The sequence below is a fragment of the Ptychodera flava genome, chromosome 12, assembly GCF_041260155.1.
Source record: "Ptychodera flava strain L36383 chromosome 12, AS_Pfla_20210202, whole genome shotgun sequence".
Lineage (NCBI taxonomy): Eukaryota > Metazoa > Hemichordata > Enteropneusta > Ptychoderidae > Ptychodera > Ptychodera flava.
In genome coordinates this window covers 32968668-32992909 of record NC_091939.1, presented here as the reverse complement: position 1 = coordinate 32992909, position 24242 = coordinate 32968668, and the positions used below count along the sequence as shown (strand labels likewise).

At 37.4% G+C, this 24242-nt stretch overlaps 1 protein-coding gene across 2 annotated transcripts; it reads left to right on the top strand.

The window, feature by feature from the left end:
- Positions 1-817: 817 nt before the first annotated feature.
- Positions 818-23617, top strand: LOC139145675 (uro-adherence factor A-like). 2 transcript variants are annotated; one of them, XM_070716966.1, is made up of 4 exons: positions 818-1002; positions 3717-4302; positions 18920-21007; positions 22989-23617. In XM_070716966.1, the coding sequence occupies exons 1-4, from the start codon at positions 862-864 to the stop codon at positions 23054-23056; spliced, it is 2883 nt and encodes a 960-aa protein (XP_070573067.1). In that variant the 5' UTR covers positions 818-861; the 3' UTR covers positions 23057-23617. The 2 variants fall into 2 exon arrangements, with proteins under 2 accessions (XP_070573067.1, XP_070573068.1); XM_070716967.1 differs by lacking the exon at positions 818-1002 and adding an exon at positions 1501-1626.
- The last annotated feature ends 625 nt before the right edge of the window (positions 23618-24242 follow it).

The window sequence follows — 24242 nt, the reverse complement described above, 5'->3', positions numbered from 1 at the left end:
ATAAATGGCTACAATTCTTCGTAAACTTTCACACGGGAAAGGTAAAAAAAGCAATGTCTGGAATTCTGCAGAGAAAATTAATTGGAAGGTTGTAAAGTTATTGCAGAGAATTAGGGAGAGCTCTCCCTTCTCTGAAGTTCTCATTTGTGTGGTTCTTGTAACTTGTAACTGCCCTCGCGAGGGTCTATGGTTTTTAATAGCAACCATTCGTTGATTTCAAAATTTGCGTATTCTTTACAAAAATTAACATTTCCATATAAAACTAATTCTTCGTAATAAATAGTGAACAGATAAAGATAAATCTTGCAGATGATAGAAGATCTGTAACAATGCTAACATTTTATCGAAAAATCATTTATCGTCAATATTACATGATTTCCATGATTAAATGCTGAAAAGGCTAAAATGACATCTTTTGTCGTTATTTGAGTTAAATGTTCGATTAAGATATAACTATACATTCATCACATCTATTGCGTAAGAAATCATAATCAGTCCCTTAAAAATATAGTAAAATTATTATCCTCCTGCGTGGCATAAACGTTTGAATAAACAGAAGATAGACTTGCTTGCGCAATCACAAAAAATAAGCCTTTGATCTTTCCAGTGAATTTATTTCATCGAAATAATGAAATGACTTCAAAATAATTGCTCTTTGCATAAAATTTGCTGATGCAATGAACCATAACGCTAGATTTGATCATGATAACAAATCCTTTGTTCGAATCTGGGGTGCTTGCCCAGGACACTGCCAGGGCCTGCTCATACCCGTTTACAAGCCTAACGAAACAACAAACAAACCAATCCTGCGTAACAACAAAATATATTCTTGATTCAAAATGGCGACATGCCTAGGTGAAGATGATGAGCGATTCCGTAGATTTACCGCTTGAAAATCGCCGTCTAGCTCTGTTGCTCGCACGTGCACTTAGACAGGCAGATGCCGAGAGATTCTTCACGGTATATGACGAAATTATACCTCAAGATTTACCCATAACTCAGGTAATAGTTTCGGTCAAGTGTGACATGTACACACATAGTGACTGCCGTTGTATGAAACGCATTCCTTCTCAGGCTTTTCTGGTTGCCGCACACAGTCCGTAATATTCACCAATGTTTTTGTACGGCACACGATGTTTAGGGCCATATTTGTCTTTCTTAAATTTTAATTGCATTGTTTTCTATTTTGTCGACTCTCAGCTTCAATAATATTCTGCCCAGTGGTGTCATGCCTAAAAATGTTCGAAAATTAACCGCTGTACCGTGTCGATACAATATTCCCGTTCAGCCCTAGCCCAACACGGTGCTATCAAAGTTACGCATTTTTTTCTCATTTCTGTGTATTTGAAATAAATAGCAAACTTTAAGCTTTTTTTGGAAACATTTTCAAAATTACAATGAAAGATTATTCATTAAAATTGTGGAAAAGGGGAAAAACAGAAAATAACGTGAAATACTATATCACCAGCTCTCATGGCCTTTTGACCTTCGAGATGATGCGTAGGCCGGGTTGACAGCTGGTGTGGCGTATCATACGCTGTCCGTCGCTCGAGTTAGGTCTGCATACTGCCCTTTTAAATACCTCCACCATTTCTCCTCGCTGTGAAAACCAACCAATATTTACCAGTAAGGAAATGTACTTTTTTCTTTTTCAGCTTTTTAATACTTTTTTCCAGCGTTAGCTGTAAAACATTTCATCTTTTTTCACAGCAAGGTGGCATGTCTTGTCCACGTCTGTATGTGAATGTATGGGTATTCAAGTCATGCGGTGTACATAGTTTTCCATATTGTTGGACACCATGATGGTGGATTTCGATTGAATTACATTTCTGTTCTGTCCTCCCCTCTGTAAAGTTAATCACAATTAATTCCATATCATGAAAAGTAGGGCTCCAGTTGAGCTCATAAGGCACAGCCAGGTCTCTGCCGATGAAAAATTATCCTTTTCCCTGCAGTTGAATCGTGCGTTCTTTTATACTGCGGAATTCTTTCCACCATTGGAAAACTTGCTGATCAACATGTTAGCTATGTGGTATGGTATTTGCTGTCAGTATCGAACATTTTCAGAGCTCTCCTCGCTACTGAAGTCAGTCGTGTTCCATATTTTTTTGTCCCTGCGTAATTATTTAAAAAAATCACATAAGAGAAATCACAAAATTTGGAAAACAAGTTATTGTTTAATCCATTTAGCAAACATGGAAGATAACACACATAATTCAATATACCTGAGTGCAGGACCTTGCTGGAGTCTGTTCACGGTCTCCCAAGCGAAGGCTGAAGAATTGAAAGAAAGTTGGCACCATGCTTACATTTCTTGTGTAATTTTCTACTTTCTATTCTTAGTCCATAGACAGTCACAATGATATGATAATGTTTTGTTTGTTTTTCCATTCATCATTGTTTATGTTCATCAGCGATTCCGTGTATATTTTTACTTTTTACAAGTACCTACTTGATAATCATTGAACCTACAGATGTAACTTTCAATTCATACTTTCTACTTTAAAACAGTTTCAGTAACCAGTAAGAGTTTCACCATAGTTTTGTTGACCAAAAAAATGTAAACTGGTTGAAACTCAAGGAGGTGTGTTGGTAGCCATGTTGCTATAACTACTCATCAAAAAAAAAAATTGTATGGCTTCTTAAATTTGCTTGGAATGCAAACTCATCGAAAATTCTGAAAGAAGGACATTGTTGAACAGAGGAAATCTGGCAAAAATGAATGAATCAAGTTTTTGTACTAAATATGTAGTATTTTGATACATGTATTGGTCATGGTACAATCTTACTTATCACTGACTCACCCATATGCATCATCTTATTTGTGAATCTCTACAGCATCATCACTTGTAAATTCAGTAAATGAAAAATGAGGATTTTATGGTTGAATTAAAGATAGACATACATGCACCTGTGCTGGACAAGATGGTCAGTCATTTATATTCAGAGGATCAGCCCAGCGTGGTTTATATTGACTGACCTCCTGCCCTGCTAGTCTACCAGCATTTCAAATATTGACATCTATCTTGCTGTGTTGTGCCATTTGAGTATAAACACACCATATTCTTGACAATTAAAATGTTTTTAGGCCGTATATTTGTATGTTATTTTAACTGTGGTGTGGAGTTACAGCCTGGAATATTATAGGAAGAGTACAGATACTCGTGTATTATGTAGTAATCATCTGAGTGTTTTTATTCTGATTTTTTTAGCCAGTCTGAATTGTGTACTTAAGTGTGTCTCACAGTACGTGTGGTGTAGCTGGCATTGGTAGACAAGCATAGTTTATCACATGGACTATAGTATTTGTAATTGTGAATAACCACTTTGTTCTGATTACTCACTTCATGAGGGCAGTATCTTTGATATCCTGCAGTCGCAGAACTCATGGCGTATTGTCTGTACTCACCCTTGAATAAGGGTCACTCCACATCATTTAATGTGTCAGTTTACCATAGAATGTTCTGAGAATGAGAGAGAAGAGGTATTGTGGTGTGTTGATCTGTCTGTCTGAGTGCTGTCACTCATACGCACAAAAATGTATGACAATTTACAGGCTTCATCAGTCTCTGAAATTGTTCAGCTTCCTGTTGCATACCTGCATGAATACTAATTCTCTAACCATGAATGCAGGTGTAAACTAACCTCAGGTGGAAATGGTGCTGGGGCCTGTTTATTGTTTATTCTCACCACTGGTCTTTCTTCTTGCCTTGCAGATTGAAGCTATCAAAGAATCTGCCCGGGAATTGGCAGACCTTCCACAGGAAGAATTCCGGGAAAAGGAACAGATTTACATAAGTATGAACTCTGTCAATGACCCGGTAGTGGACAGTGGGCTATGTAGCATCAGCAGTAACAGTAGCTTACATAGTCAGGATTACCTCACTGAGGAAAGTGACATCCCTAGGAAAGGAATTAAGCACACGGATTCCTCGAGCAAAGATGACACTTTTGCCTCGGACGGCGAGAATGAGGACGAACTGAAACTCTGCGGGAGCGATGCGCCTTTCGGGAATGAGCTGGACTACCCTGCATTGGTGAGCTCTGCCATGGAGTTGATACCCACGAGCCACAGTGGGAGTACGACCTGCCCCGAGGGGGAGCCCATCTCTTACGACAGCCTGGCCAGTGAAATGCAGACTGTGGAAGTGAAGCCGCGGCAGGGCCAGAAATCCATGCAGCAGAACAGCGAGGAAGACTACGACCAATGCGTGCCTCACTCTAGTGAGGAAAATCAGGACACTACAAGTGATGGCAACAATGGCAAGAAGAAGAAGAAAAAGAAGAAAAAGAAAAAGAAAGGTTTGTGTGATTTCAACACTTGGGGGAATAATAATGCTGGTAGCAGTAGTAAACAATGGTAATGATAGAAATACTGATAATAATAATAGTCTTTGTACATAGTTGAATCTCGTGGAATACCTGCCTATGCAGGTGACTTCTTCACAACTATTTTGATAGAGTCATCACACTACTGGAAAGTCCTTGAATTTTACAGCCGTCTGGAAATTCCTGGAAAAGTCCTGAAAATGAAATCGAGTCCTGGAAAATTAATAATCCACCTGCAATTTTCAAAAATGATAAGCAGATCAGTTGTGATATTGTAAACGTGATTTGTAAAAATGATATCTGGAAAATGGTAGTTTGGACCTAGAGGTCTTTCAAAAAATTGCTGAAAAAAGTCTTTGAAAGTCCTTGAATTTTTAGTAACTTTGAGTTATGAATTCAAGGTCAAAATAATCAAAATGATGAGGTAATATTGCTATATTTAGCAGAAACTAATTTCGTTTTAATGCTAGTCATCACATTGATGATTGATCTAATGAAGTGGAAGCTATGGTTTGTAGTGTGCAGTAAAAGTATGCAAGGCTTACTTTCATCTGAAAGTGGACCTGGTAATTGTGAATTGTGGTACCATTGATGTGGGAAAGATTGGGTTGATATCAACAACGACATCACAACACAAGATGAAAATTGCAATAATAAAAACACTAGTACGAACAGCGACTGTTATCATTTCATCAGGGAGATTAAAAATTAAAAATGCACACAATTTTATGGAGTAAGGCTATGTCTCATGAATTTGAGAAAATTGAGCTTATGATGACCGTAAAATTTTTTGAAAATTTTAAAATCTGATGGCCTCATGTGAAGTATGGCCCGGCATCTTCTCTTCAGTAGAGCTGAGTCTAGACAGGCAGTGTTTTGACACAGGGTAAAGTAAGCCCTGTCTCTTTCATGTGACGTGTCTATAGATGTATTCAGCACATCGGTATATGTCTGTTTGGCTTGTGCATAATTCATCAGTTGTTGTTTCAGCGGTTTTTTTTTCCACAAACACCTTCTCAATGGTTGTACTTCTCACACAGTACATGTACGTGCACCAGCAGTTGTTTCAGAGTAAATTCATAGAATGTGTCACCTCAGTGGCCTGAATGTTAATTAGATGGTCAAACTGCTGCCAGGTGATATAAATGATGTATAAATGGCCATGTAAACCTCCTACCAAGCCTGCCTTCCCACACTCAAAAGGTGAAACCAAAATCAGTCAGGGTGAATATGGTGAATTATGGCCCAGGCATAAAATTATGTCCTCCTTCACCCACAGTGTGAAACCACTGTTCAAAACATACTGGTAGTTATCATAAAGTCTCCTTGAGAATGGTTCATAAGTTCAAACAGATTATGCCTGCATGAAGACACATGCAAGATTGTGTGGTGGAATTTGCATGGGTGAAAATGTGTCACTTCTAGGTATGGTATGTCTGTAACAATGTTCATGTACATCTAAGGTTTTTTCAACTCATCGGTCTATAAAGACCATGCTTGTTCCTCATGAGAGGGCTGCAGCCAACAGTGGGCGTTGTAAAGCCCACTGATGATATGTACAAACCCACTGATGATATGTACAATCTCCACTTTAGTGTGATGCATTGATCGCAAATTGAAAAGAAAAATATACCCATGCTTATAAAACCCTCTATATGCCCTCCTATGTCATAAAAGGTCAGTCTGATATTTTTTATTGGACCATTTTACAACAGCAGTGTATGTTCCTGTGTCTACACTGATTCAGTCTACTTGCACATATCACAGTTTTTTCTTCATTGATTCAATTTTTATACAGAAATGAGTTAAAATTACCTTCCCCAATAAACTCTTTTGATTCAGACCCTAATATGATTACAAAATTGTGTACCGTTAATTATTCTAGGCTGCTGCAGATTTCTATTTTTTCTCTGAGTGAAACAGTATATTTTGAAATTTATGAACTTTGTTTTCTGCAAACATAAAAAACACGATCATAAAGTATAATGTTCCTCAATATTCTAGTAATATGTGCTTTACGGAAATAAGTAGGGAGATTTCCTTTCATAAACAGGATGTTTGTGTCTGTCTGTGTCTACGGTATATGGTTGTGTGTGTGTGTGTGTCTGTATGTATGTTATAATGTATGTATGTATGTATGTATTTATGTATGTATGTTATGTATGTATGTATGTTAGTATATATGTATGTATGTATGTATGTATGTATGTATGTATGTATGTATGTATGTATGTTTGTATGTATGTGTGTATGTGTGTATGTTATGTATGTATGTATGTATGTTAGTATGTGTGTGTGTATGTATGTATGTATGTATATGTATGGATGGATAGATGGATGTGTGTGTCTGTGTTTTTTTCTAAATATAGTTAATATTGTACATGTAACCCATGAAATGGGTGAGTAAGGTAGGAACAGGTGAGGTGTCAGCTGCCAGTTCTGCAGTGTGGCAAGGTGTCTTGTGTCTCATATGAGACTGGTCTCCAATCTCAGTTAGTCTGTAAAAAACTGACATGTGCGTCCAGAGCAAAGTACGCTGTGGAAGTTTTGACAAGAGCAAGCGTTGCCAAAAGTGACAGCTGAATATCTGCAAGACCTCGCTGTTGTCAGTCAAAGGTTCATTGGTCAACCATGTGTTAAATTTACAAGACATACATGTAGTTGGCTATATGTGAATGATCTGTATGTGTTTGGATGTGTCATTGTTGTAGCTATCTTTCCAGATTTTAAAGACAAACTACAGATTGAACTAAAATAATACCATAGTGCAATGGTTTAGCAGGAAAACTTTTCTGTAAACCTAAAAATAATGGTCATCAAAGAAAATATTGATTTGATATTTATTAATGATAATATTCATAATTTCTGTTTGATAAAAAGGTATACGTAGAGACACCATGCTTTGATTTTTTGTAGAGAATTATGAAGCTTAGCTTTTACATTGTAGTATGTTGGCTCTGGTGTATGTTGGAAGTTCTAAAATACAACTATTGATAAAAGCGATACAGACTCATGGAAATTGCCAGATTGTTAAATGATTTGGGCTGTTTGTGGGCCCCTGCTGATGTGCAGCTGGCTTGAAAGGTTTTATCTGATTGGTTGATTTTCACTATTCACAGTCACCTAAGGAGTCTATTGTGTATAGTTCAATGATAGTGGTAAGATTCAGCCAACCGATTGGATAACAGCTTCCGAGACGCTAGTCATTAGGTTTGTGGCACAAGTTATATAAAGTGACGTAAAGCCTGACATTTGCAAGTTAAACCTTGGAACCTGTAGTGGCGTACTCTAGCCCTTACCCAAATGACTCCCTAGGTTACTTGAGATTAATGCAAAATGTTGTCTGCGTCCACTCATCTTTAGGCTTGTACAGTTTCTAACATAAAGTTGTGTTATTCTCTGCACTGTGTATTAACATCACTGCAAACTTGGCAATGAACCTTACCAAGAGCATGATTAATAAAAGTTCTGCAGGTGAGATTGAAGGAATTAATCTACAGTATTTGATATCACTCTGCAAAATCCACAATTCTTGTCTGTTCACTAAAGTGATTAATGAATCTAGTAAAATAATGTCTGAAGCACTACATTGTATTTCCACATGAAGACAGGATGTCTGGATTTTGAAGGGTATTAAGAGTAAATTGTAATCAGCACAAAGTAGAAAATTGCAGAATATTGTATTTTTACCTGTGTGTGTGTTATTCCTGGCAAAACTGTATCGGACCATCTGTGCAGGGTATTACTGACTTATAAATTTGTAATGTCTATTTTAGTGAGAACACAGAAACAGAGAAGGGAAAATGTATTGGAAACTGTTGAGTTAATTTTCAGATTTCAGACAAAATTGAGAACTCCTCAATATTTTATCCATTGTACAGAAATTTTCATGGTAGCTGATTTGCATACACATTTTAAGTGTTGTGTAATGACATAAAAATTAATCACAATTATCTTGTCGTAAATTTTACAGTTTCTGGTCATGGTTCTGCTTGCCCAGCAAATAGTTTGAATGTGCTATGATATTCACAGTAGTCGATATTTTATATTGTGCATTGCTGGTAGTACTCACTGTACCGGAAACAGAAAAAGAAAGAAGTGATATCTAAAAATGGGCATTTGCTTTCTCAAGTAACATTTAGACTCCAATTATGTGTCCATGTATGTTAGTCTTATGCATCAAATGGCAGAACACAAACTATTTGAACCAACTGAATGGTTTACAGGTCATTGAACTTTTGCTGAGAATCACAGTTGTAATATACAACCTTCCATTTTGGACTTTGCATCATGGGTATTTTATAATAAAGGTTCCTCTGATCCTTGAACTTAGCAGGATAAAGCAGCAAGAGTGAAACTTTGCTCTACGAGCTCTGCAGCAGGAGTTAGGTATTTACATAATCTTACCCCTCAGAGCTCTTTAAATTATAATAGATATTGAAAAAGTCTTGCAGAGAATGCACTCAGCAGTAGTGTGTGCCTCAAGGTTCATTGTGGAATATTTTTTACTGGTTAGTAATCCATGCATCTTGTTGTGTGTAGTTGAAATGCTTCCCATCCAATAGGGAAAATTATCAGGTAATTTCCTCTCTTTTGCTGAACAGTAGCCATCCGTGCGTGTGGATATTTTGTCTACAAACCTGGCAGCGCATTGTTAGATCTTCAAACACATCCAAGATGTTCGGCTGAGACTTTCTTCACAAGCCGCAAGTAAAATTAAATCAGAAGAATTGGAATTAGAACACAGATCTGGGATCAAGTGTAAATTACACCGTAAACACGAGTCCTATAAAATGATATAGTCATCAGACCATTGGGAATCACAAGGCCAGGGATGACATACTCCCGAGATACATGTAATACGGCAGATCCGTTGCATTCACACCCGCTTCACAGCTGTTGGCAGTGTGGTTGTGGTTTCTTACCAGTCTTCCCCCAAGTGTGATATTGGATATAAACACTGTGTGAAATTTGATTTAAGGTATTAATGTTGGTATCCTCTGAAGACTTGATTGCCGGTGTCAGCTGTCATGATAACTCTTAAAACTGGGCATTACTGTTTTGCCTCAGCCATCACATGGCTCAATTTACTGTGATTAGGTATAATAGAGACACTGTAGTATGGTGAACTTTGTGTCTTGAAATTTGAATCATAACACTTCAAACAGGGTATTGCTGGGTCTATTCCGTCTCCATTTCGCAGTCAGCTCCATCGCTACTCAGCCGCTGGTTTTTTCAGAAATGACCTCCTGAACAAATATCAAATTGCTATGACAACAGGATGGTTTCAGTTGGCAACAGCTGGTGCATGCAACGCTATGTAACATTTCATATGCGCATTTCTGCAGTTATGAAATGTCGAAACCTTTCGTGTAAATATCATGTGAAGTCATTATCGTCACAATTCTGTATATTGAACTCACGTGAGGATACATTTGGATAGTAAGAAACTATCAAGAGAGTTTTATGGCTCAGTGAAATACTTTAAAAAATAAATTTTTGTAAATGTTACCAATTACAAATATTTCATTTTCCTCTGCTAGGTCTAAATTTACTGATCTTGAATAAGAATAAAAAATGGTCTAGAGTACATCATGTTTACCTTCAATGGTAGCATTTATTTCATGAAAATAAACATGTATAATGTGTCTGATATTCATTAAATAAATGACCATTTTCCACTTATATATCAAATTAAGATTAAAAAAAAACAAGAACACTGCAGATGTTATTTACATTGAAGAAGTTTATGATCTGAATAATGTGCTGTCATGTGTATCTCACCTCATTTGTGTTCATATATTTAGATGGGTTGGTTGCCTGAAATAACAAGATAATATCACCTTACTTACTCTTCCAGTCATATTTTCCAAAGGGCTTTTTCATTTCCTTTGTTGATAAATATTTGTGTTCCTCTGTCTGACACACATCAAAACCCCTGACCTGGTCTTCTATAGTGATAAGACAGCATTGTACTGCTGGAAAGACACCAAGTTTTCAGAATTTTTTTTGGTCACATTTATGTTTTTCCCACTTTTCAAACAGCTTTGCCGCAGACTACTGTTACACATAGACATGTCTTGTCATTGCTTAAGTCAAACTGACACTCTAAAAGAAACTTGAAAATCCATGCCATTTGTCAAGGAGAACGCTGTCTTTGAAGGAGTTGATCAACCAAACACACCTCAAATTACAGTCAGGTTTACTTTGATCCAGTGTACTGGTTCAGAGGTAGATTGAATTTCTTAAATCTGGAAAATATTTCTGTGTTCACTTTTTTGCAAAAAGTTAACCATTACCTGAGTTTATTTCTTGTACATGTTCAATTTAGCCATGTACTCACGTTGGGATAAAATTCAATTGTGTTTTCAAGTTGTACATGTAGGGATTTGGTTTCTGGACTGTGAGTTGTGTACTTTTGATCAGCTGAGTAAAGCCACAGTTTATGGTTTCAAAATTTACAAACAAGTTTCAGGACTCTTTGAGAACCCACATTCTCGTAAAATAGATCATAAATTTGGTTGAACTCTGAAAGAGTTGCACACATCCATATCAAGGATGTGGCTGTGAGTGAGAACTGTTTAGGTATTGTGAAAAATGATTACATCTGGTATTAAAAATGATCGTATACTGTACATGTATACTTGTTGTGTGGCAACTGCCACAGCATACAAACAACCAGGCTTGATTTTGTACACCATGACCTGGAGCAAACATGCAAGAAAAACTGTCTAGAGTTGTTTGGCGTAGTTTTACAAATCTGATTTTCAGAAATCCCCAGTACTGTTTGATGCCTGTGGCTCAATAACTGAGCCCCTTTGGGTCGGGTGACCTTTTGTGGCCATGGCAACCATGTGACCTCAGAAGGGCCACTTCAAGACACTGTCCTCCCATTGTTCTATGTGTACACTTATGTAATTCACACTCAGCAGGTTTGTTGTCCCTAGCACTTTACATCAACTCTAACTTTGTGTCTGATCTCAGGAGGAGTATGTCTCCTCAACCCTCCTGCCATTGTGGTGCAGCCCAAACCCATCGTTATCAAGGTGGGTGTGGACCTGTTCATAGGCAATAGGGGTGAACAGGCTCAATTCAATATCTTTTTTTTTTCTCTGAGATGAAAAACAAGTGTCAGTTATAGGAGTGAGCTTGCCCAGTGCCCTACAACTGCAGACACATCCGGTTCACAAGTTGGCGATCACATGATCAGGACCTCAGCCAGCACCCTAATGACACCCCATCACCTATGTAATGGGATATTTCTGTTGACAGACGCCATCCTGTTCGCACAGGAATTTAAAAAAGATATTAGCTCCAGAGAGTTCAACTTGGTTTTAATCCTTTTGAAAACATGCTGTGCATTGTGGGAATGGTGTGGTAGAAAATCTCCTCTTTGGTCGCAAATTTAAAGCAGGATGAATTTACATGTACATGTACCATCTTTGAAAAGTTTGATAGTAAAGGCTAGGATGAAAACTCTGAGTATTTACTCGTTACTCATCGATACAATATCCCCTGATACAATCGTTGGAAGAATGCTTGCTTTTTGTGTGATATCTTCTCTTTTGCAATTTCAAATTGTATTTCAGGCAAGTTGGCGGATTCACAAATGTGCACAAATCAGGCACATGGGATAATTGAATTATAAAAAAATGCACTCATTTGTTTCTCAGCCATAAAGTTGGTTTATATACAGTCATGTATGCAGCCATTGTTTAGGGTAGCTGTGCTCCTAATTAACAGTACACTTTGATGGCCTTGATAAAAATGAATTAAGACTTTTCTATGAAATTTTTCAAGGGGAAAAAATTGTTCATATCAAATTAGCCATTAATATAATCATACTTTAGTCCAATGTTTTTGCTCCAACAACCAGTCAGGTCTCGTTTGGCTGAAATTGTGATGTAGTGACAGTGCAGATAGTTGAATACCTTGAGTTTGTCCCCTGTCAGACTATCAGGATATAAATTAGATAACATCTTACTGTATGATATCACTGTGTGCATGGCAGTCAGTGTATCAAAATCAGATTTCATGTCCCCTGTTGCACGTAATTCAATGCATACATATAGATCCAACAAGACATCATGCCATGAAATCAATAAAAGAATGCAGAAGTAGAAAAATACTACATAATCTTTTAGTGCCACATAAAACCCTGTGTGTCTCATTACATCAATACTTGTGATATTGGACTTGCAGCCATACAGAACACGATACTAATATGAAAAAGATTGACAACAACTAAACAGTTGCCAATATTGAAATCTGTGTAATGAGAATCCTGAATTCTTTGTACAATAATGGATTTCAGTAGGTTGCTTTAATATGAGATTGTCATTCTTGATGGAAACCAGACATCAAAAAGTTTTTGTTCCACATCATTTGACAAGTCATACAAGTATTGCATATGGTACTAGTATTACCTTTCGTTTATTTATTTTGTAGGGGAGGTAAAATATTCATAAAAATGTATCTATGGTAATGCTGAAATAACAATGTGAAAATTTCCAAAAAATTTAATGTGTGAGTATTTCTGTGTAACTTTATAAAATACTGAACAGGTGACACTGAACAATACAGGGACATAGTGTTTTACTTGTGGAGGAATTGGTTAGGAGTATTGCCATGTGTTAAAAATGTTGAATAAAAAATAGAAAAAATCCTCTTGACTACATACTACGGAACCAGTATGGTAGCCATTACAGTGTGGACAAAATTGCACATCTCTGAGATGTCAGTTGCAGAAATGCTTACGATACATGTGTGGTAAATCATTTATGAAACTTTCCATAATTAACAGCCAGTCTTGAAACCAGATATTAACCAGCTATGAGCTCAAACATGTAAGCATGTGAGGTCATTATGAATAATGTCAGTGGTTTCATAATCACACATCTCATTTTTTTTTCTAATAAAAAGATAGTGCTTGTTGTTTGTATCTGTGATTTCTGTAGTGCTGTTGTCGTCGACCAAAGAAAAATACTCAACCGAGTACTTTGGAAGTCCCAAGTAAAATCTGCTCTCATCGTCTAGGGTATGTGTGTTTGCATGTATGTGTGTGTGTGTCTAGACCTTTGACCTGAGGTCACTGTGGGGTCAGACACAACATGTACATCAGATTATCTGCCAAGTGGGTTGATGTATGCATGAAATTAATGGTTAGCAATGCTACTCTGCCACATCTGTTGGATAGTTCTGTTGCCTTGTTGTGGTAGTCATCACTTATTTTTTAAAACTGTCGGTTTTAGCTGCATATGACACAGCTCGTTCTACCCCAAAAACAATATATACAGTGCCATTGACAACAACAATAATAGCATAAATTAAACAGTATGGTAGAGGATCAAATTAAGGTTTTGATACAGAGCATGCAGCTACCCTTTTAACGGTAACTTACAATAGAAAAATAAGAAATGAATGCAAAAATGTACACTCTTTCTCCAAATTTTTACCAAAAAATGCAGACGACTGTCCTAAAAATATTTGCACAACAAATCCAATGCTAGTCTAGCATAAATTGTGTAATGTTATATAAATGCCAGACGGTTATTATGAAACTTTTTGAAATTACTGTGTTGGTAACCTCAACAAAACCCAGGCGTGTTCATTAAGACACAACACAACTTTTGTCCTCATATCAAAGTGCTCCAAGCAACATTTTTTTCCCCTTCCAAACTAATCTTGTAAACCAGTGGATCATGCCAGTGAAATCCTTTCATAGCCAAAAGTTACTTCAGTACCAGACTAATCAATTTTGAAATAGGGTGGAGGGGCCAAATGCTGGAAGGTCCCACCAAGTGAAGTTACAACAATCTCTACAAATGTGAATGTGGTCAGTTTGAATTAAATAGCATTTTCTGGCACGTATAAAATACCGGGGAAGTATTTTTAGGTCACAATCATGAAAAATTGTACTGCACACACAATGAATGCCATGGCATAGCAATCTAAAATTCATTTCAACAGACATAGCCCAACCTCAGTTTATTACAGTGTTCATAAAGAACATCACATGAGGCATAATGCTGTATCACATTGTGTATAATATTACAGCCATACTGTCATGGAATGTGCCCAGTGAAGGTAGCAACCGCTGATAAAAATATAATTTGATGTTATTGCCTATTTTAATGGTTGATTGTACATGTTTTAGATCTCATCAAATTACTTGCTTTCACATATAGCTCAATATAATACCGCCACTCTGCATCTGTTCACAGTTTAGTGCTTTACCCTTTTAGAAAGTGAATTTGGTCCAGACCTATTGTATTCTATGACAGGGCTGAACCACTCTACATGAAAGTAGGGATAGACAGGTTAATTTAGAGGCGTCAATAAATATGTAGATGAGGATATTGACCAATTGTATCGTTTATGTTCAGTTTTATGCTGACAGTTGTCACACTTGATGTTAAATTAAACTGACTGGCATTGTGTACATGTGCAGATTCGTGATAAAATGTTTCACTTTTCAAACTTAATTATGTGCCTTCCAGACTGTTCTTCCCGACTTTTTTCCATTGTGTGGTCCCGGTGACTTGCAGGGAGGCTGGAACAATGTAGCCACATTGGTTAATATTTTCCACTGAGAACTGGAAGCAAAGGAAAGGATTACATCAATAACAGCATATGTGACATAATCAAAAACAGAACTCCTAAAGGGCATTTGCACTCAGAGTCAGATTATACAATAACTCAATCTCTGTTTTTGAAAAAAATTAAAAAGCAATTTCAGCAGCGTGTGTGGAGCTCATACCAATCAAATAGCAATATTAATTTCATCGTCATGCTCGGAGTCTCTTTTTACAAACTAGCTGTGTCCAGGCACACGAGTTTAAGATAATTTATAGGAATAGTGCTTTGTAATACAGCCCAGGAATGCCTCGAACTGTTGGACCAAGGGATAGAATCCGTCTGTGTGTTTTAATTTGGCGGATCATTCCACAGGGAGTTCTTAATGGGGTTCCTGAAAATGAAGACCAAGTATGCTGCAGTATGTTTCAGTGAACCCAGGCAATATGGCCTGATTTTGTTCCACATTTTCACCTTTCATCTCTGATCATAGTCTTTTATGAACTGGAAGCCACGGTTGTAAATTGATATAGGCACCAGACTTTGATTTTCTATTCTCATTCCAATATCATAGAATTCATTAGAAATAAATCATTGAGTCAACATATTAAGTCTCTGTTCTCATCAGTATGGCATGATAAAGTCTGGATTTTCTGTAGTAATTTTTTGTATTTGAATATTTGCGTCTGCTTTTAGAAGCAAACAAAATGAATTGAAGAGTATGAAAATTTCATATATAAAGATGTTTTTTATTTCTATGCATATCTTGTTTGTGTTCTGTAGAAATTTTGATTTATCAAGTACTTTGCAATCTTGTCAAGTGATAATTTACCATTGGTTTATACATGCAGTGCACAGAGTTGTACAAGGTGGTAAAAATTTATGTGCAGAAGATGGCTTTCTCATTTCACTTTTGTGGGAAAGTATAATGTAGTGGATCATGAAAGGAGCTAGTGAGTGGATTATTTTGTATGTGGTAACAATAACACAGACACCAGCCCCTTATTTAGGTTTGCTTGATGTGGTATAGCTGTATTACCATACCAACAAGTAGTGAGATCGGTTCATTTGGTTGAAACATTCATAGAGACTGGCTGTCTACAGTTTCAAATTACTGTACTCAGTTGAGAATTTTGCTGTATGTCGGCGAGGGCTATCTGTATCGTAATATTCAAACATCAGAACAAACACATTGGTGGTCCAGTGAGCTATAGTTAGGCCGTGTATTTCTAGCTGCCCATGTTTAGAACAGAAAAAGAATGGATCACCCTCAGTAGATCTAGCCAATTGAATACGACTTACAGCGGCGTTATATACACATGTATGCATCTGTCGCTATCTCTTTTAGTGTCTGATTCAGAGCTGTCACTAATATACTTGAAATATAGAGAGAGAAGAATTTAAATTAAAAGTAAATACGGTACATGTATTACCGATTATTCATACAAGCGCAGTTAGATTTATTGAATTCTATGATATTAAACACAACATATACAGTGAATAAAATCAAAGTGCACATGCTTTAGGACTGGTCATAGCCCAGTAAGGTCAATACTGTGTCCTTGAAATATACTATTTCTTTCTGTGTGCATTGATACATTCATGTGTATTTTTTATCCTAGCATGCTATTTGAAGTCAGTTGTCCAAAATTGTAGTCTCAACAGAATGATCTTACATTAGGCTGCAGAAAAAAATTTCTTTGATAATTTTTGCAAAGCTCCACAGGTGGTGAGCAAATAAAAAAAAATTTGTGAACCAGCAAAATGTCCTGCAAGTTACATTATAACTGATGATTTGAAGTCTACATTTTACAAACTGTCCACAATAATAGAGGCATTACATATACAGGCAGTGTTGACAGAACAACATTCTCAGCTTTTCCAGAGAGAACAAAATAGACCGTAAAATTATGTTCGATAAAAATGTTCTTATACTAAACAATTGCAGTAATGTCCTTTAACGTCCTCAAGGTTGGGGCTAACATTTGCATTTTACTTTGACCCCGTGCTTTAGCAAGGAAACATATTAAATATATATTTGCTACATTTTACAAATATACTAATTAATAAACATAGAAGCTGTTATTCCGAGGAACAATTTAATTATTCTTCCTGGCTGTAGATGAGATTATTTTGAATCACAATGTAGGAATAGAATTATATTGATAATGTTGTAGGAAAGTAATTTTGATATTAGTTTATTGAAAGATGTCGTGTGTATTTAAACCATTCAACAGAATAACAGTGTTAATAGATATACTGTTATTTTCAACATTGACTATGCTTGCAAATGTAAATATACATCCATTGAAAATTTCAAGGTAATGTTTATCATGCAATATGTAGCTCTTCATTATTTAAAATAGCTGAGTTAATAACAGTGAATAGTGATTGGTCTGGCTACATCATATACAGCTGTCATCAGTGTAAACTGTTTGGTGACTTCAGCAAGGTACATGTCTTTGAACAGCTCTCCACCCCCTATTTTCCTTTACAGTGGTATGACTTTGCCATAGAAAACAATAGGGGTGAACCACAAATTGCTGATTAAAAGGTTCAACTTTTGATGCAGGGCCAGGGCTCTATACATGCAAGTTTCAACCTTGTAGGTTAAGACTTTGGTTTAAAATTCTAGTATTTTTATTTTATGAAGAAGCTAGAAATTTTTTTGATGGGTTTGAAGAATTGATGGATGGACAGACAAGTTTCACAACCTTCTAATACAAGAGGGAGATGTCAGACTATTAAACTTGCTTTTGTCTTGTCATTTATTAGAAAACTTTCATCCAATATATTTTCAAATGAGATCCTTGATAATGATAATGACATGATTGTGTTTGGCTGAATCTCACCCAGGTTATTTTAAATATTAAGATCAGAAATGAAAATGACATCATTGCCTAATGCAGTCCATGTTCTACGTTACTGTGCTTTATTTCTTAGCAAAATTATTGGCAAACAGAACTTCAAACAGAGGTCTGATTGCACCGCCTGCTGTGGATTTTTGTAGGCTAAAAATTGCAGAAGTTGTGGTACGTTTATTTATGAGCACATGACAAGATTGTGTCACACGTTTTGCACATTTTTCATAATAATGAATTAGGTTTCTTGGATCAAGTATGGCAACCACAGTTTACACACTCTTCTATGGATGACTTCATTTGTTTCATATTTAGATTGTTTCCTTTATTATTTTTGAAACCTTCCAACCAAAAAGCAATAACAATGCTTTCCAGACTGTTGTTGTTCATCACTATTACCTTTAAACAAATTTATTGCTTGATGGAAATTTGGCATTAAAAGTTTCCAGAAGACAAATTGCCATACCAAGCCATTATTCTTCCCTCTATCTCCAGTGACTGAATTACATTTGCTATGGTAGAGTTGTGGACATTCCAGTGACTGGATGTACGCATACGACAATTAGTAAGGACAGTCAAATGCAGTGCATCTTTCTTTAGTTTCTGTTACAAAGTTAGTTTCACCCTGGCAATAGGTTTACTGTTCTAGAGTTGTTAAGGCCATTAAAGATAGTGCACGTACATGTATCTGCAAAGTGTATTTGTGTGAGATCTCACACACCAGCAGACTTGTAATATGCCATTCTCAAAGTCAGCTTTTGTGTTTTCAGCAAGTGTATGATAGAGACCATGTTTCTGTCAGATATTCCATACCGCCTGTATACCTGATGCTTGTGTAATCTGCTAATCATAATATTGGTCAAAAAATGTTGACAGCAAGATAGCCGTTCATAACATACCCAAGGTCAGAGGTGGAAGGTCAGTGCAAAGACTATGTACTGATTAAAGACATGACAGACAAACAGAACGGAAATATTGGTCCAGTTAAGTTCATCTGTGTAGCAGCTGCTTGTTTCTTTATATTCATTTAATTCTTTTCATCCATGATTGTTTACCGATTTGTAGTCTGCTCCAAAGGAAGGGATTCCGGATGCATGGAGTGCGACTCCAAAAAGACTCTGGTCTTATACTATCTGTTTTCTTCTATCTCACAGCAAAAGAAGAAACTTCATCTGGACTTGTTTCGCCAGCTGAATCCGCTTCATCTGACCCAGCCATGTACGTGAAGGATGTAAAAAATGTCAGAGTTACAAACAGTGTGCCTCTGGAAACCTCGTCAGATCTGACGTCTCCAGGGGAATCTGGTTTGTCTGACCACACTACATACTCAAAAGACAAAAAAAATTGCAGTGCCTCGAAAAAGATGCCCCATGAAACGCCAGTTGGTGGCGTAACGTCCAATGAACCTGTATATTCTGACGAAGCTACGTACCGCAAGGACTTGAAGTACCACGGGAGTCCGCACAGGGTGTCTTTTGTGGCTGTCGATGGCAAGTACGTCTCCAATATCAGAGTTAGCGGCAAGTTAATGGTGCCCAAGAGAATGAACCAAGTGAAGAAATCGGAGGAGGAATCACGAAAGCAAAAGAGGGAGAAAGTAAACGCTCAGGAAGTTGGTGCAGGAAAGCAAGCTTATAGAACTAGTGAGAAGGAAAGAAAAAGTAGCGAGGGGCCGGAGAATTCTGCTAAGTGTGTTGTAAATAACACTGCCAAGGGAACAAAAGATGATACTATGGTGAATAAACAAAATGGCAATAAAATGACATCTACAGATAATGACAGGTGTAAAGGAATGCCTGGGAAACGGCTTTCTGTGGATAATGAGACTAGTGAAACTTTACAAGATAAATGCGACGATCTCAAGGTTGGCAACATGGATAATGAACTTGACCTGGCCGCAGCAGAGCCTGAACTTGAGATCGTTAAGATTGTAGACTCTGAACAAAGGACAGAAGTGGCAGCAAGTGACAAAAATTACCTCTTTGAAGTAGAGCAGTCTGTTGAAGATAGGTTTGAGCTAGTTGAGAACAAGCGTAGCAAGAAGCGGCAACAGAAATTGCAGTCGGAGCCCGCTGTCAGTGAGGGCAAGTCAGATGCCCATCAGAAGGCCAAAGGGAACAATGGCCGCTACCGGCCCAAGGGTTCTTATGCAGACCTGAAAAACAAACAGGCTTTCAAAGATAGCATGTACACATTTCATCACAGTTCTCAGGGTGATGGGCCAGTCACGGGTGACCCAAGCCTAGATGCAAAGCCTCAGCCCTATGCACGGAAACAAAGACCCAGCTCTGCCAGGGCGTCAGAGCGTAGGTATGAGGAATCTGCAAGGTCTTCAGAACCCCAAACGATAGGTATCCACATATCAAGAAGTGAGCCTCACTTATCCTTGAAAAACTTTGAGGAAAAAGTTGTCCTCTCCACAGGGCACCTCAATGGAATAGTTATACCCCCGCCTTTGAAACAGAACTTTTTTCCTAAAGACACGTACTCAAGCAAGGAACCACTGAATTTTGACAGCGACAACAATGAAAAACAAACTTTGACAAGAAGCGACAGCCTGCCGGAGATTCCAGTCTCCAAGGAAGATTTCGCCATCTCTACGAGTCGGTCTGATATGTTTTCTGTGGACGATACCTATGCAAGTCGCTTGAAGAAGAACCTTGTGACTATGCCAAGTGCTCAACTGCCGTCCACGGAAAACAGTTTGGTGATGGTTCTGTCTTCTATGAAAGAAAACGAGAGGAATGAATCCGGCAGCATCATTACGGACAGTGTGCAGACCTCATCTACTGAAATAGCTACACAGTCAGTGAGTGGGACAGAGAAGGAAATGCCGGCTGCCTTGCAACCAAAACCTTCAGAAGACTCCGATGCACTACAGTTTTTCGCGATTAAAACAGAAGCACTGAACTGCAAAAGAGCCGGAGATATAGGAAGGAGCAGCAACAACCAGAAAGCTATTGTAGAGAAGCTGGGCATTCGCAGCTCAGGAAAGCTAACAGGTAAAGGAATCTACTTCCCTCTCAGTGATCCGGGTGCCTTAGGAGGGAATGAAGACTTGGGAATAAGCTTTGGAACGGTGGAGTTCAGGAATGGTCACCTGGTGATTGACCCTATGGAGAAGATGGACTCATTTGCAGTCAGTAATATTGCCGAAACCCCAAAAGAAAAACATGAATGCGCCAAGAGTGACGACTGTAGGATATTTAATCACAAGGATGTTGCTAGTTTTTTAGAAAGAGGTAAGATTGATCACCTGGTTCCATTTTTCTAGTCTATACATTCTACTGATGCATAAATTCAACTGTTTCTGTGTTAAATTCAACTGTGTCCCTGTCACTACAAAAACCCCCAATTTGATGCTCCAACAAGGCCCTAACAAGGTGATATCAAACATGTTAGTCCACTCAACAGAATTTTAATGCTTCTTCGAACACCCACCGATGTGTAGTAAATTGAAATCTGAAATTCCCATTGAAGTGATCACTGAAGCTTTTGAAAAGCAATGAACATAGATCTAATACCAGGTGATACACATTTCTGGTAGAATCTAGTTTTCCCATCCAAAATGACCAGAGTTATCAGTGGGTTTTTGGTTATGTACATGACATCATTCATTCCGGAGATGTCCTCTTTGTTTGCTGAAGACATTCATAGTCACACACACACCTTATTTTATACTGAACACGGACAGGTTCAGGTGTTCAGATGGAATACTGCAGAGACTGAGAAGATATAGTGGAAAAGGTGATGAAAACATGATGAAAACAGAAGATACAACACTCTTTATATCAGTCCTTCACATGATATTGATGATGCCTCCTAAACATCACTCAAGTTTTTGTTCAACTCCTTAAAGAGGCACTCCCACTTGGTAACATTTTTAAAACACATTTTTTTAATGCCAAGGGTCGATATTTGACGTTGCGACTCCGCGCGGTTTGCGAGATATCGATAAAAACATGTCATTTCCCGAGCGTATTTTTCACATCCCGAAGTTTTACGATCGTTTCTGGTTATGACCCGAAATCCCCCGAAAGTGTGTTGTTGTGCTGATTGACGATATTCTAAGGAGTCCAAAAACGTTCGAATGACGCAATTAATTTACCTCCTACTGTGATGACTTTTTTACTTTGCTTTTTAATTATTTTTTGTAATGTATTTTTTTTTTCAGCGTCCTTGATCACAATTTTTGTGGATACTGACGCTTTATAAATAAATTAATATTATTATTATTATTATTATTATTATTACATCATTATCAATGCCTTTACCTCTGGTAATTCTTTTTTAAAACTTCTCCTTAGTTTTTGTTGTTTTCATTATTCTCAATCAGTTGTATTAAATTTTGAAACAATACCATATAGATATCAGTTTTTACGTGTAAGATATAAGTTGCCTCTGATGACTACATTTTGTCGTCTGCCACACAGTTACGCGTGCTTCGATACATAGCGGCCGCCGCGTGTGGTATACGCGCATACCACGCGGCGGTCACTATGCATACTATGTATCAACCGCACCTATCTGTGCTAGTCACCTATGCGAATTCTGGTGGAATCAGCAAACTTTGTTTTCGTTTTTTTTTTTTGCCGAGTCAGTAGGACTCAGCTTTCTCCCATGGGACATGACCGCTCACCGACGAGAGTGATACTGCTGTGGCTTACAGCAGCGTCAGCATACACTCGTACTCCATAGCTTAGTTGACAATGGCCCCAGTGCCGAACGTTCTATGTTCGGAAGCTGAATTCAGGTGGGCCACCGGAATTCAAACTTTAACTTTTTTGAGGACATGTTTTTAGCGATATCTCGCGATCCGCGCGCAGTCGCCATGTCAAATATCGACCGTTGGCATTAAAAAATGTGTTTTAAAAATGTTACCAAGTGGGAGTGCCTCTTTAAAGCATAAAACACCAACTATTCAGCCTGTCAACACAACATCTATATGTTTTAAATGCTGTATTATTGTTGACGTATCAATTCTAGTACGGACCAGAATTCACTTGTCAACAATAACACATGTACAGACAGAGCTGATAAGCTCAACACTGTATATCAACATGCTTTGGGAGTAGAACAAGAAACTGTAGTTGACACGCACAAATAAATATAATGAAAAAAAATCATCCAAAGTTACTTCTCCTGGCCCTTGAAATCTAGAGTCTTGTTCAATTTCACTCACTGATTAATTATTTTATTTCTCTCACTCTCTCCTGTTCACAGCATGGAGACGTATTACCAAAGACACTAACCACGAAGCTGGAAAGATTGTGTACTATTCTGAAGGTTGAGGCAAAATGACAGAAGAAAAAGGCAAGAGTTACATGCTTGTGACAAAGTAGACCGAACAAATTTACATCCTCTTCAAAATCCAGATGGAATTGGAGGGGAGAATAACCAAACAGACAAAACAAAACAAAAAAAATATGTGCAATGTGGGAGCCTTTTAGTGAGAGACATGCAAATGCCACTAACAGCATTGAGCAGCTCTAAGTAGGCTCTCTAGCTTATGTCATTAACCAGGCATTGCAAATGCCAGTACTTTGTCCACTTTTATTTTGTGTTTTTTTTTGTAAAAGAGACATTGAAAAGTAGTGACTGCGCCTAAGGAGTTACGCATGAAATACAACCCTGTGATGAAAATAATTTACGTGAAGGGCAGACGATCTGCCCAATTTGTGGACCGTACAGTGAAATGAAATCACCCATTGACATTCTCCGTCCACGTTGGCTTTCAGAAAAATTAATTTCGAAATTAAAAAAAAAATGATACTAAAAAAAGGGAAAAATAAAATAAAAACAGAAAAAAAGGGAAAAAACCTGAAAGAAAAAATATAAAGAGAAATGAAATATGTGAACAGTCGCTGATTTATACACGCAGCTGACTTTAACATCCCACCATCAGCGTTTTTTCTAAAGGTAATATTTTCACAGTTGTGCCATGAAAATGTTTATTTCTGAATCAATATTTTCTACCATTGTGTTGAACATTAGAAGCCGCCAGGCATGAAGCGTGTGCATTTCAGTCCTAACTCATATCAATATAATGCTAGTCTATACGGAAAGGAGAAGTAGCACAACTAAAAATAAAACTTATGTTGTTTGGTTTGACTTGAGTACTGAGGCTGTTTACCTTTCAGCTTATAACCCTGTGAAAATTAATTCAGTCAGAAAGTGTCACGCACACTTTGCATCAAGTCTGCCCTGAAGACATTAAGATTCCTTACAAAGTATCTTTAATATTAAAGATTGGAATGTAAGAACATCAGACATTTATAAATTCTCTGCTTGATTACGCTGTCTGCAGTCTTTGCCAAGAACTACAAGAAATTGATGACAGTTCTGTGTTGTAATGTCCGAAATGTTGACATCATTTAAATGACCATTCACATGCAAATGATATATGCAAATGATTTGACACACCCCTGCAGAATAAAGTTAGCTCATATATTATAATTTATGATGACACAAAGATAC